General features: G+C 42.8%; 1 protein-coding gene across 1 annotated transcript in view; it reads left to right on the top strand.

Annotated features, from left to right (window-relative positions):
* akt3a (v-akt murine thymoma viral oncogene homolog 3a) overlaps positions 1-15862 on the top strand; it is a 59973-nt gene that overhangs the window by 26288 nt on the left and 17823 nt on the right. Inside the window, exons 2-4 of the mRNA XM_083988530.1 lie at positions 7876-8001; positions 12254-12365; positions 15703-15847. Of these exons, the coding sequence (XP_083844656.1) occupies positions 7876-8001; positions 12254-12365; positions 15703-15847 (383 nt within the window). The remainder of the gene's footprint in view (positions 1-7875; positions 8002-12253; positions 12366-15702; positions 15848-15862) is intronic.

Genomic DNA, 15862 nt, shown 5'->3' with positions numbered 1-15862 from the left:
TGTTTTTTTTTTTAGTGCATCTTTATAAATACCTTTGCTCCAAATAACTCATAATTTCAGTGCATATATCAGTATAAAACAACACATACTATGTGTCTGCAAAATAATTTTGTATTTCTGCTGGTTTAACTTGTGTATTTTGACTTGACTTCTGAGATTATTAGAAATATACTTTAGAAATTCTGAAATAAAGTGGTCCACTGGTCACTTATCCAAGCATAGAGCAAATCTTTGGTTAGCTCTGTGTTTTTAATCCTTAAAAGTGACTACTGGCAGCTGTGATACATTATTATTATGACATATTGTGCACTACAAGTGTTCTTTATGTAATTGGCAGTCTCTTCTTATACTTGGTAATGTCATAGAAGCTGCCAGCTTGTAACATTTCAATTTAATGTTGAAAATAAGATGTGAAGAAGTGTAACAGAGAAACACCAAGTAGTAGTTTTCTTAATAATATCATTTACTGTGTAAAGAGACAGTTAAAGTAGTTACAGTAATGAATCAAGACAGTAAGCTTGGAGTCGTTGTAGCTAAGTGACCTTCACCCACCCACTGTGTGTGTGTGTGTGTGTGTGTGTGTGTGTGTGTGTGCCTACATATGTGAGTGCGTGTTTGGTGGGGGGTAGAGAAGAAAAGGGTGGGTGGGTTGGGGGTGGGGGTAGCCACAGCCTCCTGTCTTGCACAGGTGGTGTTGAGCAGCAGCCCTCCAGCTAAGATGCTAATATGCTAACACCGCACTAATCCTAGGGTGCTTTAGGAAGCAAACGGACGCTGCCCTCTCCCCAACAACACACAGGAACAGGCACTAACACACACACACAAACACACACATGTGCACACATACATATAAATTAACATGTGTGAGTCTGTATGTGAGTGTATACGTTAAAGCTGACCCGATGCATGCTTACGGAAATAAACACACTTAGACCAACTGACACATGATACATACATGCCCCCCCCTCCCCCATATAGGCTACTGTATACACACACACACACACACACACACACAGACATGCCAGTGCTGTGAGGGAGATTAGGATGAGAGGCGTCTTGGCTGCTGTGTTTCTGTCACTCACTCCCCAGCTCCGTCAGCATCACAGCGGTGGCCGCCGTGCTCCAGGGAGCCACCACCATCTACTGGACTGTGGTGGTACTGCAGGAGAGGAGGAGGAGGAGGAACGACATGTAACCACACAGAGGAGAGTGTGTGTGTGTGTGTTAGTGTGTGTGTGTGTTCATATGTGCATGTGCCTTCTTCTGTACCAGCTGGGGGGAGCAGAGGGGCACCAGGGCAGCTTGCGTGTGTGTCGTGTGTGTATGTGCGTTATGTGCATCCAGCACAGCCCTACCAGGAGGTTTCTGGCTGTGTGCAGCTGGCTGGGTGAAATCTCCTTGTGGCCCCCGAGGGACGGCCACACTCCCATGGGTTTCCACTCAATCTGGCCGGTCTGTGGCTGTCGCCCCTGCCCCTGCCCCTGCCCCTGCCCCTGCCCCTGCCCCTGCCCCTGCCCCTGCCCCTGCCCGTGTCCCAGCTCTCTGCTACCACCACCATAGCCTTAACCCTACACTCTCTGATGGGCAATCTCCCATTGTCTCTTGCGCAGCGCTGTCCTGTCTCTTTTTACTCTATCATCATCTTCTTCATCTCTGCTCTGCTGCACCGCTCATGTGGTCTTATCCCACAGACTAAGCCAGGGGTGTCACATATTTTTTCATCAAGAAATTTCAGGTTGTTCATAATTATGTTTTGTAAAAGGAATAGTTCATTAACTGTAAACGTTTTAATGCACTAAAACAAAGGGGAAAATTCAAAGTTCTTTTTATTTATAGATTATCATGCTATTATTTTACTGGTTCAGCCCACTTGAGATCAAATTGCGCTGTTTGTGGCTTCTGAACTAAAATGAGTTTGACAAAGCTAAAGGTTAGTACAATTAGGGCCTACTACTTTTAGACCCAGCTGAATATATATATATATATTTTTTATCCTTCAAACCCATTTCCTGCTGATTCTGCTCTTGTGTTATTATTACATAAGTGGCAAAAATACCTTGTGAACATCTCTACAGGTAGCTTGCCTCACACACACAACACCGCTTGCATGTCGTCAGTGATGGTGACGGTATTTAAAGTACTCATACACACAAACACACAGTAACACCAGTCCAGCCCCGATGTGGTAATGAGACTAATGCACTGTAAGTGGATTGGCTTTGAAGAGCCTGGATTCGCCTTAAGATGTCTGAGCAGACTGGAGTTAGAACTGCTGGGGTCGGGGTCACACACACAGCCCTATCCCTGTAAACACACACGCACGCACACACAAACACGGGAATAGGCTACATTCATTTATTCATGATCGTGCAAAAAGTCTTTTTTTTTTCTTTTTTTTTTTCTTTTTTTTTTTTTTACATTTTTAAGTGTTATTTCAAAATATTCAATTGTCTCTCTCAACACAAGAGCAACTGCAAATGCCTTCGCTTGCTTCTGGCACTCGTACACAGACTCTCGGACAGATGTCTTCAAGCGTCTTATCGTGCAATTCCCCACTTTCTTAACCCCCGGTGCCCTTTCATGCAGTCACCTCCCCTCCCTCACTTCCTTTACCCATCAGTTACCTGCCTGATGTTTAGCTAATCTCCCTCCCTCCCTCCTCCTCCTCCTCCTCCTCCTCCTCCTCCTCCTCCTCCTCCTCCTCCTCCTCCCTGCTTTTACTCAAGTATCAGCCACTAAAGGACACATACACACACACATGAAACCCCTCAACACGCTGTTGTGTCTGGAGATGTCTTGACCTTCTTTTATAAGGAGATCAGCTCAAGCAGCCGGCTAATCATTTCAGCTCAAACCCACCCATTTGACTGCAGCCTGCTGCTGTTTAACAGCACCAACCCCACAGTGCTACTACTACTGTATACAGTAATATACATCTATGTGTGAATATCTAACTCTAAATACTACTTGCCTTCAATGTATGTTTCATACAACAAAGATACTTATATTTGTGTTAGATATTTTTATAATGGACCTGAAACTCTGACTGTTAGCGCAGTAACATATTAACTTATTTGTCTTTGTCATAGCTGCATAGCTGCCCTATGTGCTTTTAATTGCCCCTTGGGGACAATAAAGTTTTGTTTTGTTAAACATGATAGACCTGTAAGTGAAGATTATCAAAATATTTCAGACAACAATGATGAATGTAGTTTACAGAGCCCAATACGACTTGATCTTCATCTTAGACGTTACAGAGAAGAACATTTTGCTTGTAAAATAAGCAACAAATTGACAAAGCTGCAAAACGGTCGATTCATCATTATCTGTCGATCGACTACTCAGTTAGTCAATTTTTTTTTTTTCCAGCAGTGAAACTGTGACGTAGTTTTGACAGTTATCCAGTCTGTCTATACTTACAACCTGTCTGTCACTTGGAGAGGATGAAAGTTAACCTCTGTCCGTGTAATCTACATAGTGTGTCAGGCAGCCTCTCCTTCGGTCAGTCAGCTTATCGGGCAGCCGGCCAGCAGCCAGCTACTCAGTCACTTGGTTAGTAAACTTGTTATTTACTCTCCTCTGTTACAGCCAAACCCTCTGTGTTACTGCTCTGAACACTGAATATGTGTCTATGTGTATGTGTGTGTGTGTGTGTGTGTGTGTGTGTGTGTGTGTGTGTGTGTGTGTGTGTGTGTGTGTGTGTGTGTGTGTGTGTGTGTGTGTGTGTGTATGTGTGTGTGCCGTTATGTGGCCAAACGATACATTCCTCTCCCGGCTGCTGAGCTGCTGTGTATGTGCTGGAACGTGGAAGAAGCAGCCCCCCCCACCCCCCTCGTCCTCCTCCACCCTCTCCATCCACCCCCCTCCTTCCTCCTCTCCCCCCCTACCTCTATATACGCCACCACCCGCCACCGCTCCAGCTCCCAGAGTGCCAGTCACACAGCCCCGTCTCTGCGCCATCTGCATATCAGCTCCAGCCTCGGCCAAAGCATTAAATTAAATCCCTGTTTGGGTTGATTAACAAATGGCTGGTGAGCTCACATAGTTATGGAGTTATTTATTTCATTGTCATCAAGGTTTTTTTTTTTTTCCTCGACAAAGCAGGAGAGCAGAGGTGTGTGCAGGTGTCCCGAAGCAGTGAGCGTTAGACGGAGCGATGGAGAGAGACTGTTAAGTTTGAGCAAGTTGGTGTGACTCATTTCCATTTTGCTGGCTGAAGTTCAGTCTTACCATTTGTACCTGTCGCCTAATTTTTTTTCCACGTTTCTCTCTCATTCTCTCTCCTTTCCCCCCCTCTGTCCTGAAATGAGTAGTTAATCAGTTTGCTAATTGAGTGACAGTGAGTCGGTGCGTTGCCGTAATTGTCCAATCAGAAAGCTTGGAACGGACACAATCACAGCTGATTCATCTCTGCCTCTTACTGCTAAATCCACAAGCTGCAACTGGAGGGTGTGCCAACAAGATTTATTTCTCCTAGAAATTCCAAAATAACTCTTAGTTAAAAGTCTAGTTTAGTTTTTAATCCTTACTTTGTCGCTCACACTAGAAAAGCGGAAAACAAAAGATGTAGGGGAAGACACTTGGGCAAAGTTTTTGACGCTTCATCATACTAGTTGATGTGTGGTAGTGTATTAAGACCTTTTTGAATAATGGGTTTAATATTATAGAATTCTTTCCCACCAATAAGTAAAATGAAGAGAGGGATTTTAGAAAAGTATGACTATACAATAAAGACATCACATTGAGATGGAAGAGAGCACTTTACTGATGCAAGACTACATTTTCACACTCCAAAATAGTTTATCTCATCTTCCTAAATATCCTCTGTTCCTTAGATCCTTCAAGTCACCCACGTCCTGCTGTATTACTGATATCCCATCACTCTAACAAGAAACAAGAGACTCCTGTTGTCTTAAGCACTGTGTAGTGTAGTATTTACTAATTGGCCTTAAGGGAGAAGTAAAGTTGTGCAGAAAACTAAATGAAACTGTGGTGAGGAGTCCGAGAGAGATGGTGTGGGAAGGAGACCGGCTGTTCTGTTTTCTCCAGCAGTCCAAACTAGAGACATGTGGCTCTCCAGACAAGCTGTCCAGAGTGGGAGAGCTCGCTGGACTCATTACAGGCAGGGCCAAGACGGGATAGCTTGACAGAACACCATTGGATCATTCGGAGAATTGGAACAGTCGAAACAGGATTGTGTTAGTTTTGTGTGCGCACGTTATTCTGTATGTGTGTGTGTATGTGTGTGTGCGCATGCCTGTGCTGTGCCTGTTTGGAAACGACGTGTGTGGACAACTGTCCATCTCTCCTCTCCGTCTGTGCCACCCCTGGCTGCCCCTTCCCCCGCCCCCCAGTGGACATGTACACACACAAACACACACATACACAATCTCCACACATAACGCGCTGTCGAGGCCCCGGCCAGAAGGATTGCTTAAATGTTTTCAGTTGCACTGGACAGCTGAGCGATGAAGTGGCCAGCCACGGGCTTCCATTGGTTGGACACTTCATCTAGAAACTGACTCAGAGAAATGACTGGACTTGGACCAGCAAACCAGTCATCACTGCCAGTTTATAATAGTTTTATCAGTTTAACTTTCTCTTCATCCTCATCCATTTTGTCAGTCAATACATCTCTTTCTCCTGTCCAGCTTGAAGTTTCTATTTTCCAGATGATCAGAGGCTGCAATTGTGAATTCACAGCTGGAACCTGTGAAGTTTTCGTTTCTCTTTGGCTCTTCCAGTTGAAAGTGGCCACACAGATTTATAAGCTGTCTGATGCAGATCTACAGAGGCTAAACACAGTAACAGGAACATGTGTAGGGTTTCTTTTTTTGTCCTTTGTCGTGTGGTTTCTGAAAAAATCACATCACCAACACACATGTTTATAAAATACCTCAACTTTGGCTCAGTTCACTTGCATTAGTAATATTTTGGTTCGCTCAGATTTGATGAGATATTCTGTTAAGCCTCCTTCCTCTTTTTCTTTTTCTTTTTCTACATTCTTTATCTCTTCTTTATGCATCTCTCCATCCCTCCTCCCATTCAGCCCCTCTGCACTCTGTTTATCGGTAGCAAGTGATCCAAAGAATATGCTTTGTTTCTGAAAGGAACAGGAGAAGGAAGCAGGAGAGTGGGTGGATTTGTGAAAAAGAGAAAAATAGAGACCGGGAGAGAAGAGGAGAGGAGAGGAGAGGTGTGATTTGGTAATCCTGATGACGCACTGGCACCCAACAAGCATCTCCTTCATCTTATCTGTCTATCATTGTCTCTCAGTGTGTCTCTCTGTCCCCTGTGTGATGTTTCAAGTCAGCCACTAACCCACCACCACCACATATAACACACACACACACACAGACACACACACACCTCTAATACCACCACCACCAGCAGCACCCAGAGGTACCGGCAGGGCCCGCAGTCGCACGGTCTCTTCGGCGGAGCAGGTGTTTTTCTGCGATGTGTTAACGAGCACGGCCTGCTGTCATTTCCGCTTTAAATGGATGTCACAAATAGAACACACACACACACAGACACACACACACACACACACACACACACACACACATGCTGCCTATTCTCCTCCTTTCCCAGCGAATCAGCCTAAAAAAAGGTGATCAGAGCTGTTGCCGATCTTCGAGTGTATTTATGTGTACATGCACTTGCATATTTTTTTCTATTAGCACGGCTTCGGAAAGGTGTGTAAATGTGTGTGTGTGTCTGTGTCAAGGAACAGCTGGTCAATTAAAAGGGGTTGAGAAGGAAGAGAACATTTGTTTCTGGGTTTTTTTTTATTATCATTTCTGCTGTTTTTAAAAGAGAAGGTGAAAAATGTTTACACAACTCCTAAGTTTGGAAAGTGGTGACTTGTCAGTTTCTTTCAACAGAGCTAGATGTTGCTTCAGTCATGTACTCTTTGACGTTTATGACACACGTTTGAGCACAGTTTTTCCATCCCTGTACTCGTACTCTCTGTACTCATCCAGCTACGTGTGAATCCATACTGTGGAACTATAATCCATGTGTGTATCCATGCTGTTTCCAGTTAAGTGTTATCCGCCTCTGTGGTGGTGGTGGTGTGGTAATGTTTGACACTCATGTAATCCTGCAGCAGGTCATCTGATAAAGCTGTGGTGCCACCTCAGTCAGTGCCTGTCTGTGCCAGCCAGTTGGGTAATACTCTACGACCAGCTGCTCAGCAGATGTTGTTATTTGTTGCTCAGGTTTAAGAAAGGCTATTCTCTACGTGTAATTTACCTCATCTCGTCTCAATTCAACCTATTCCGCCCTCTCCTTCTCCTCTTCCTTCGCTGGCAACCAGTGGTTTGTGTGTATGTGCATGCATTTAAAGTGTGAGTTTATATGTGGGCACATGTGTGCTTTTGTGTATGTGTGTGTGCGCGAGTGTGTGTGTATGTGTGTGGTAGAAGGGTCATCACCTCGACACCTGCCCATGTATCAGCCAGATGATGTTTCTGGCATAGATAGTTTGAGTGTTGTGCTGGTAAACATGTTTTTGTCAATTTTTACATGATAATCCGATCTGAATCTGGCAAGCGCTGTGGGAGTCCCAGAGATACTGTGTGGGTGTGTGTTCATGTGTGTGAGTTTGTGTGTGAGATATCCTTTGGACAGATGAGCGTTGAGCTGACAGACTTTTATCTGTCTCGGGAATAAAATCTGTATTTAAAATCGTGACCAGATTCATTATTGGTATTAGTACTGTCTATATATCATCGTGGTCATTATAATCGTCATTAGCCTTCAGCTTTATCATCCCTTAGGTTCATGATCTGTATTCAGCTGTGTTTGCAGCAACTTAATCGATCTGACTAAAAATTTCCTCCCTCTCTTTGTGTCCATTTCTCTCTTCAGGTGAATACATAAAGAACTGGCGACCGCGTTATTTCCTGCTGAAGACAGACGGCTCTTTCATCGGCTACAAAGAGAAACCTCAGGATGCAGACCTGCCCTACCCCCTAAATAACTTTTCTGTAGCAAGTATGTTACCTTCTATATGTTAAAACAGCCTTACCACTGTGGTTTAATCTACTATGCCTGCTGTATCTTTACACACATGCACATGACAGCGATGTGTAATGGGAAAAATACAGTTCAGCCATCCCATACTTACAGATTCACATCTGAAGGATACACCTCTTGATTCCTGATGAACTAATCTGGAGCTTTTTTTTTGCAATGTATCCAAGTGCCCACATCTTCTCCTTACATCATCGTAGGCTCATAATTAACATTTAAAAACATACTGACCCACCTGTGAGACATTTACCAAATAATATTTCAAGTGTATTTTGGTCTACTCTGTTCCAGAAGCACTGATTCCCCCGATTCATCTGTGCAAAATATTTCACAGCAACAGCTGTTGATACACGATTGGTTTTAGGCAATGGTTGCAAAGTGTTTTCCACATGAAAGGTACAACTACAGGCCTCGCATTCCCTCTCATATACCAAAAGCCTTTGATTGTGACTGCAATCAGAAGGGTTAAAGGACAGTAACCTTTTTATTTTGGATATATTATTATCAGTCTTATGTGGACGTGGATGGACGTGTCAGGTGACAGGTTGATGATGATGATATCGTGAGACCTGTGATTGACCCCTGTAGGGAGCATTTCAGTTTCAATTCCACTCTAGGTGATTGGGAATGAATGTTTTGCTTTAGGACACTGAACTCATCTCTTCCCATCGAGGGACGTATAACAGCCTATGTCTTTTAACTGATTATATTTTTATATTTCTTAAATGTCAATGCAAAGCACGTCTGTCATGTAAATTGCTGTGAGATGTTGCTGAAATGTTCTTGTGATTTCATCACACTGCTACACAATGAAATGGTGCAACAGTTGTTGCATCAGTTTCACTCATGGCGTGTCCAAACATCTTGTCAGTCATCAGTCTTCACTGCGTAGATATGTATTGCAGAATTCACTCAGGGCTCTAATTAACCATTTATCAGTATATCATCTGTCCGCACCTGGTTAACAAGCTCCACAGCGTCGTTGACATGTGTAATTAACTACTTAATGAGTTAACAAGATGAATTTTAATGTCTCACAGTCTCAAAGCCACCGCCACCACCACCACCACCTCTCATTGTTCATATGATGAAAATTGACTGTAAAACTTTGTGTTTGCTCTCCAGAGATTTTTCCTTTTGAATGAAAAATGGTACATCCCACAATCTGACAGAATATAGAGTTTACTAAATGCTTACAGTACTCACAATTCATCATTTTTGGATAAGCGTAACTGTTTAAGACACCTAACTTAAAGCTTTGAATCACTGTACATTAAATTTGAGACCATAAGGCTGGTCAAGTATGTCATAGTTTAATTTAGTTGTTTACTCTGTCTCATGTCCATACATCTCAAATCAACTCAACTCAAAATTTATTTATATAGCACATTTAAAAACAACCTTATTTGCCCAAAGTGCTGCACAACATACAAAGAGTCAGGTGCTAGCAATATAGATAAAAACAGCAACAGCAACAGCAACATAGAGTAACAATAAGATAGGGCAATAAGACTGGATTGGAAATTAACAAAGGTTTTAGTTAGTTAGTTAGTTTAAATCTGGTCAGTCTTCAGTTAAATGGCTTTGAAAGAACAGTGCAGTGAAGATTAGTGATGGACGAAATAACTCGAGAGGCCGAGGAGAGTGGAGGGGGAAAAAAAGAGAAGAAAATGATGACGAATGGTGGAATACAAGCTGATACCTCAGAGAAAATGATAAAGAATGGTACAACGAAGGGCGGAGGAGGAGACAGAAAGATAGGAGTCCGGAAGGGAGGACAAGTCGGGGGAATGAGCGATGGGAATCGATCGGAGGGGGCAGAGGAAGAGAAAATTGGAGATGGGTGGGGGGAAGAGAGAGAGGACAGAGATGGAAGGATGATTAGGGTGGAGAGCAACGGATGGGAACAGGAGAGAGGGATCGGAGGGTGAGGGCTTTTTTTCGTGGATGAAATATGGGGGAGAGGAAAGGAGGGTGAGGGAGGAGAAGAGGAGAGGAGGAACAGACAGGGAGGAGGAGACGAAGACAGGATTGGTAGAACGAGGAAACAGAGGAGAGGAAAAGAGTTTGCGAGGAGGACAAGCCAGGCCATACATCCGGCCCCGGCTGCTTGGCACAGCACTGGCACTGCCACATCTGTTGCCCAAAGCTGGGAGGCCAGGTGGCATGTGTGTGTGTGTACGTTTGTGTATGTGCATGTGTGTGTGTTTGTTTATTTGTGTGTGCCTGACTGTGTGTGTGTCTATGTGTGTGTGCGAACAACAGAAGTGGTCAGATGGAACAGAGATGGTACAGGCCTGTTCCCTGCAGAGGGACTCATACATACAAGCCTGTCGCTCATACACACACACACATACACACGCACATGTGCACACACGCACGCACACACACTCGCATACACCCACTAAACTGCTACACAGATTTCAGAATTGCCTGCTGTGGCAAACTACCCAATTTCAGCTAACATTCAAACTTCAATATCACTTTTGTGTGTGTGCGTGCGTGCTTGTATTTGTGTGTGTGTGTCTCCGTCCAGGCGTGGTGTGAGTATTTTTTGGCATCAGCCATAGCATGACCTTGTTTTCTGGCAGCACAGCAGGCCTTTTTTTTCACAAGTCAGGTAGTAACTTCTTTGTGTGTGTGTGTCTGTGTTTGACTTTACATTGAAACTCTGCTGTGTGTACGACCTGAGCGGTGTTGTCATTAACCTTCCTGTCTATATTTAGGCTGAGCCGTGACGTGCTGTGCTGTGCCACACTTAAACAGGAAGTAATTGGAAGACGGGTTAGGGAGGTGAGAGGACAGGAGAAGGAGGGAGGGGGAGAGAAAACAAGTGGAGGGAGAGACGAGGGCAGGAGAAAAGGTGAGGAGAGGATGACAGGAGACGAAAGGAGAGCAGAGGGGAGGAGAAGGCAGAGGAGAGGAGGAATGGAGGGTGATATATGTAGAACAAAGAAAAAGTGGGGGAAGATGAGAGGACACAAGATGGATCATTATGGTATTTTACACCAGCTCTTGTCCCCAGTAGTCACAGAGACTGCTGAGGGACAATGAAGATGCATTCCTTCCCACAGCGAACCCACAGCCCCATCTGGCCATGTGTGTGTTCGTTTCTGTGTTTGTGTACTGCATTATGCATTTGTGTAATAATGGCCAACTGTATTGCCCATTTTCTCAGAAATGCGTCTCTTCGGACATTCGCCAGATGTGTATCCTCTGCAACACATAATATCTCTTGGCAGCTTTGAGACATCAAATAAAAAGACTGTATACTCTCTTACATACGATGTAAATAGAAACTTTTATCTAAACATATTCTTATTTTAGTAAAGAGTAGACCTACATTATTTCACTTTTAGCCATTTTGACCTGTCATGGCAGGAGGAAAAGCATAGGTGTGACTAATAACAATAACAGTGTCTCCCATCTATTCAGGTGTCAATAAACTGTGATAGTGTGACAGAGAGCCAGCCTGCACAATGTCAGCAGCCTGAAACAGAAAAGGCTACCTGGAAAATTCATCCTTAAATAGTTTTATTTTCACCTGTGAGATATGTCACAATGTGGCATCTTTTCTATTGTATGCCAGCAACTGATTTGGCTCAGATTTCCTCTTGTTTGGTGAGAAGAAGTTCGGCAGATCAAGAGGATTAGGGCCTGACTCTTATGGGATATTTAGGGCCAATATTGGGAGTAAAGAATATACCCTCAAATATTGTTTAAATATTTTAGATAAATATGTATTAGAGGCACAACTTTTACTATTTAAAGATGAATAGCTTTTATTATTCAAAATGGGATTATTGCAGCATTGCAGTAAACTCTTAGAAAAGGGCCAAAGCCTGTAATAAATAATTACACACTTCCTTTTCACAAGCATCCATCAGTCCTATAGTATGAGAGAACCAACAACTCAATGAATATAACACACACATTATTTTTCTTTAGTGTACAACGAATGCAAGGACATTATTTTGTAAATTAAACCCAGCCAGTTTGCTGCCACAAAGAAAGTGTTTACATCCATTCTTATCAGCCAACACATTATTTCTTTGTTACTAATGTATCCTTCTCCTGCAATTTTGTTCCATTTAAACTTACTTCCACACTTTACATTAATAATATACACAGCAACAAGTAACTTGATGAATATGATGAATGAAAATGTAATTGTGCTGAAAGAGAGCCCTCTCCCTCTGACCGCCTGTTTCAGAATGTCAGCTGATGAAGACGGAGAGGCCGAAGCCAAACACCTTCATCATCCGCTGCCTCCAGTGGACCACAGTCATCGAGAGGACCTTCCACGTGGACTCGCCTGATGAGAGGTCAGTCCCCCCGAGGATCTGCTCACTTCTGAACGCATCTTTCCAGTCACTGTTGGCCAGTGAACAATGAGGATGTCGAGCAGCGCTTTCCTGTGAGAGCTCTAATCATATCTCCTAGCAGGCAGAGTCTGGCTGGATTCAAATGTAGATGCTAATAATATCATTCAACAGGAGCTGAAAGTGGGGAATAAACTTTTTACCTGCCATCTGAGAGCTAAGACACTATAGAATAATAATTGACTGCACTCTGCCTTGATTGCTGCAGACTGTCTGACATTTGTCTCACAGCAGCAATTATAATTTTAAAGAAAAAGAAATTGTCATTTCAATCGTCAAAACCTGCCAATAGAAACACCAAATTGTTTCAAAAACCAGATTTTACTTATATACTTGATATCTGTGGTTGGCAATTTTAATTGTTTAATTTTAACTTCACACATTACAAAATTATTAGAACATAATATGCAATTTCTCAAAGTCAAAGAAAGTAAAATACAATTTAAAACAAACATTAAAAGCTTTTAAATGTTAATGGGATTAGACTGTATGTATATCATGTGGGTAAAAGTATCATCAAGGGCAGAAGTATGTATGAGGAGGTTTGCACAGTTTGTGGGTTTTTGTGAGTGTGTGTGTGTCTGAGGGAAAGAGAGAGGGTGAGAGAGACAGAGTGGAAAGGAGACCTTTCAAGTAGCGTCGGCATAAATTCTCCAGCTGCTCAGTTCCTTCTGAGGAGCTGAGGTGTTTATCTCCAGAAAATGAACAGCTTTGCCCAGAAGACCACAGATGCTTCTGTGCATCCTTTGAGTTAGTGTGTGTGTGTGTGTCTGTATTTGTGTGTGTTTTTCAAGTGCGTGTGTGTTGCAGCTGTCTGTCTAAGTTTGTTTGTGCTATACGTCGCTTTCTAATAGTTTCGCCTCCAGATAATCAAATAAACATTTCATTATTTGTTTATTTTATAAAGCTACACATACACAGACACACTTCAAGACGTGACTGATCCAGATGTGTGTATGCTTTGTGTGGTAGAAGTGTGTGTGTATAAGGATGTGTGCATCATTGAAGTTTAAGAGATAGACAGAAGTGTGTGTGTTAGTGTGTGTGTCATCCTTTGAGTTACTGTAGTGTGTGCGTATGTGTGCACGCGCTCTCTCCACAACTGGATGTTTGTGTTTCTCTGTGTCTGTGTGTCTTACTGTATGTGTTGTACTGTACCCGGGCTGGCAGCGCTCCAGCTACCACAGCCCCAGCCGCGAGCAGAGGGGGTGGCACATGTTGGCATGGCGCCCGATTGTAGGCAGGCCCATTATCTCTCATTAGCAAAAAAAAAACTCATTATACAAAAAAAACACTCTAACCAAGAGAGAGAGGGAGAGCATTTATCTGCTGCCTGACCTTGAGAGAGTTCCCATTGCTTTTCATGTAGCTACACACAGACACGCGCACACATCATGGGTGCCACAAATCGAGTGCTCCATTGTCGTAGACAGAGTGTAACTTGAGTTTGCCCTTGTTTTGCAGTGTGTAGGGTATGCTCAGAAGTCTTTGCAGTAGAAAGGGATTCAGATCTTAAAGACACACTGCTCTGTTTAGGTTCACATGGATGTTCTTCCAGATCCTTCAAGGAAACATATGGGCATGTAACTCAAAACAAAACAAAAGACACTTGGGGTGATGATCGTTTGGGAGTCAAACAGGTGTCATTATTCTGATCTTTTATCGCAGCTTACACTGGGTAAGTGTGTTTGAAAGTGCACACTCGTAAATCCCCAGCTTGCTTCTCTGGAGTCCGGAGGATTTCTGAATATTTGAATATCGTCTTAGGTTCACCTCAGTTCGGGATCTTTAGCGTTTTCAGCAAATGTGTACCGCTGCATGTGGCGCCGGATTAACACTGTTTGAGGGAAGATTCAAAGGAGACATCTCTCTGAACCCACTTCAGTCATGAGAGGAAACAACTTTTTTGACATTTTCAATTTATGTTTATAATTAGAAATATCATTTAATAAATAACAGCATTGTCTTACAAAATTAACCAAATTTACATTTTCAGGACACTGATAAAGGTATAATTTATTTCACATACTTCTCTTCTCTTCTCTTCTCTACTCTTCTCTTCTCTTCTCTTCTCTTCTCTTCTCTTCTCTTCTCTTCTCTTCTCTTCTCTTCTCTTCTCTTCTCTTCTCTTCTCTTCTCTTCTCTTCTCTTCTCTTCTCTTCTCTTCTCTTCTCTCACCCTGTGAAAAAAACCTTTATATTCATCATCGTTAAATACAGTAAACGCATCTACACATTCTGATGCATGCCTGCTACAGATGATGATCACATACACACACACACACTCACACACACTCACACACAAACACACAATATCAATCTCACATACTTCCTCTCAACAGATGTTGAACAACAGTGCTAATGGGGAGTCAATGGGGAGGAACAATGTCAGCAAACAACAATGCATTGTTCCCTCTAATGCATGGGTGTGCGTTTGTGCACATACACACACATCACCTTCTCTCTCTCACACACACACACACACTCACATACACGTTCACACACACTCACACATGCACAGACTGGTAGGCATTAGTTCTGCTCCATGATCATTGCTCATTTGGTTGATTCTCTAGTTGACCATGTTTCCTCTCTGCAGAACAAATAGGTGTTTATGTTAATTGAAAACACTTTGGCGCCTTTGGAAACCTGGTTAGATAAGTGCACTCGCCGTCCTACTGGAGAATCTGTGACCAATATGTGTAATGTATTGTCACCAGGGCTGGTTTTAAATTCTGTATTACTGTATCATTGTATGTATTATGCTGTTTGATCAGTTAAGCATTTCAAGTCAGGCCAGTGGTGGACAGGGCACTGGGGCACAATAACAGGAGCACTTGTACAATATAATGTTATCTGATACGACAGCCCTTTGATACCTTTGCCTCTACCATGCAAATGTTCAATCTCTGGTGAGACTGTATCAGTGCAGTGATCGATAAACTTCTTTATTGATTATTTTCTTTCATTAATTATTTGGCCTGTGAAATATTAGAAAACCATGTAAAATGCATGTAAACTTGGAAACTACTAAATCATTTATTTTTTATCAAAACAGATCATCATTATGTGATTTGAATTTCCATTCTCTGTGTGTTTTTATTCTTACCTTTCTTTTCTTTCTGATATTCTGTTTTGGCCTCTTCTCTCTATTCTTTTGTTATTTTTGCATGCACACAATGGAAAACTGTGTTGTGTGTAAAGCGCAAGATAAATAGAGTTGCGTTAGTTTGACTTGAGTGTCTCCATAAACCTTATCTTGTTGTATGTTCTCAACCCAGAGATGAGTGGACAGAGGCCATCCAGATGGTGGCTGACAAGCTGCAGCGACAAGAGGAGGAGAGGATCCAGTGCAGCCCTACTTCCAATATTGACAACATGGTTGAGGAGGAAATGGACATCTCCACCACACACCACAAACGCAAGGTAACACAAGAGACA

Source organism: Trachurus trachurus (genome assembly GCF_905171665.1).
Source record: "Trachurus trachurus genome assembly, chromosome: 15".
Lineage (NCBI taxonomy): Eukaryota > Metazoa > Chordata > Actinopteri > Carangiformes > Carangidae > Trachurus > Trachurus trachurus.
This window is presented reverse-complemented; position numbering and strand designations above follow the sequence as displayed.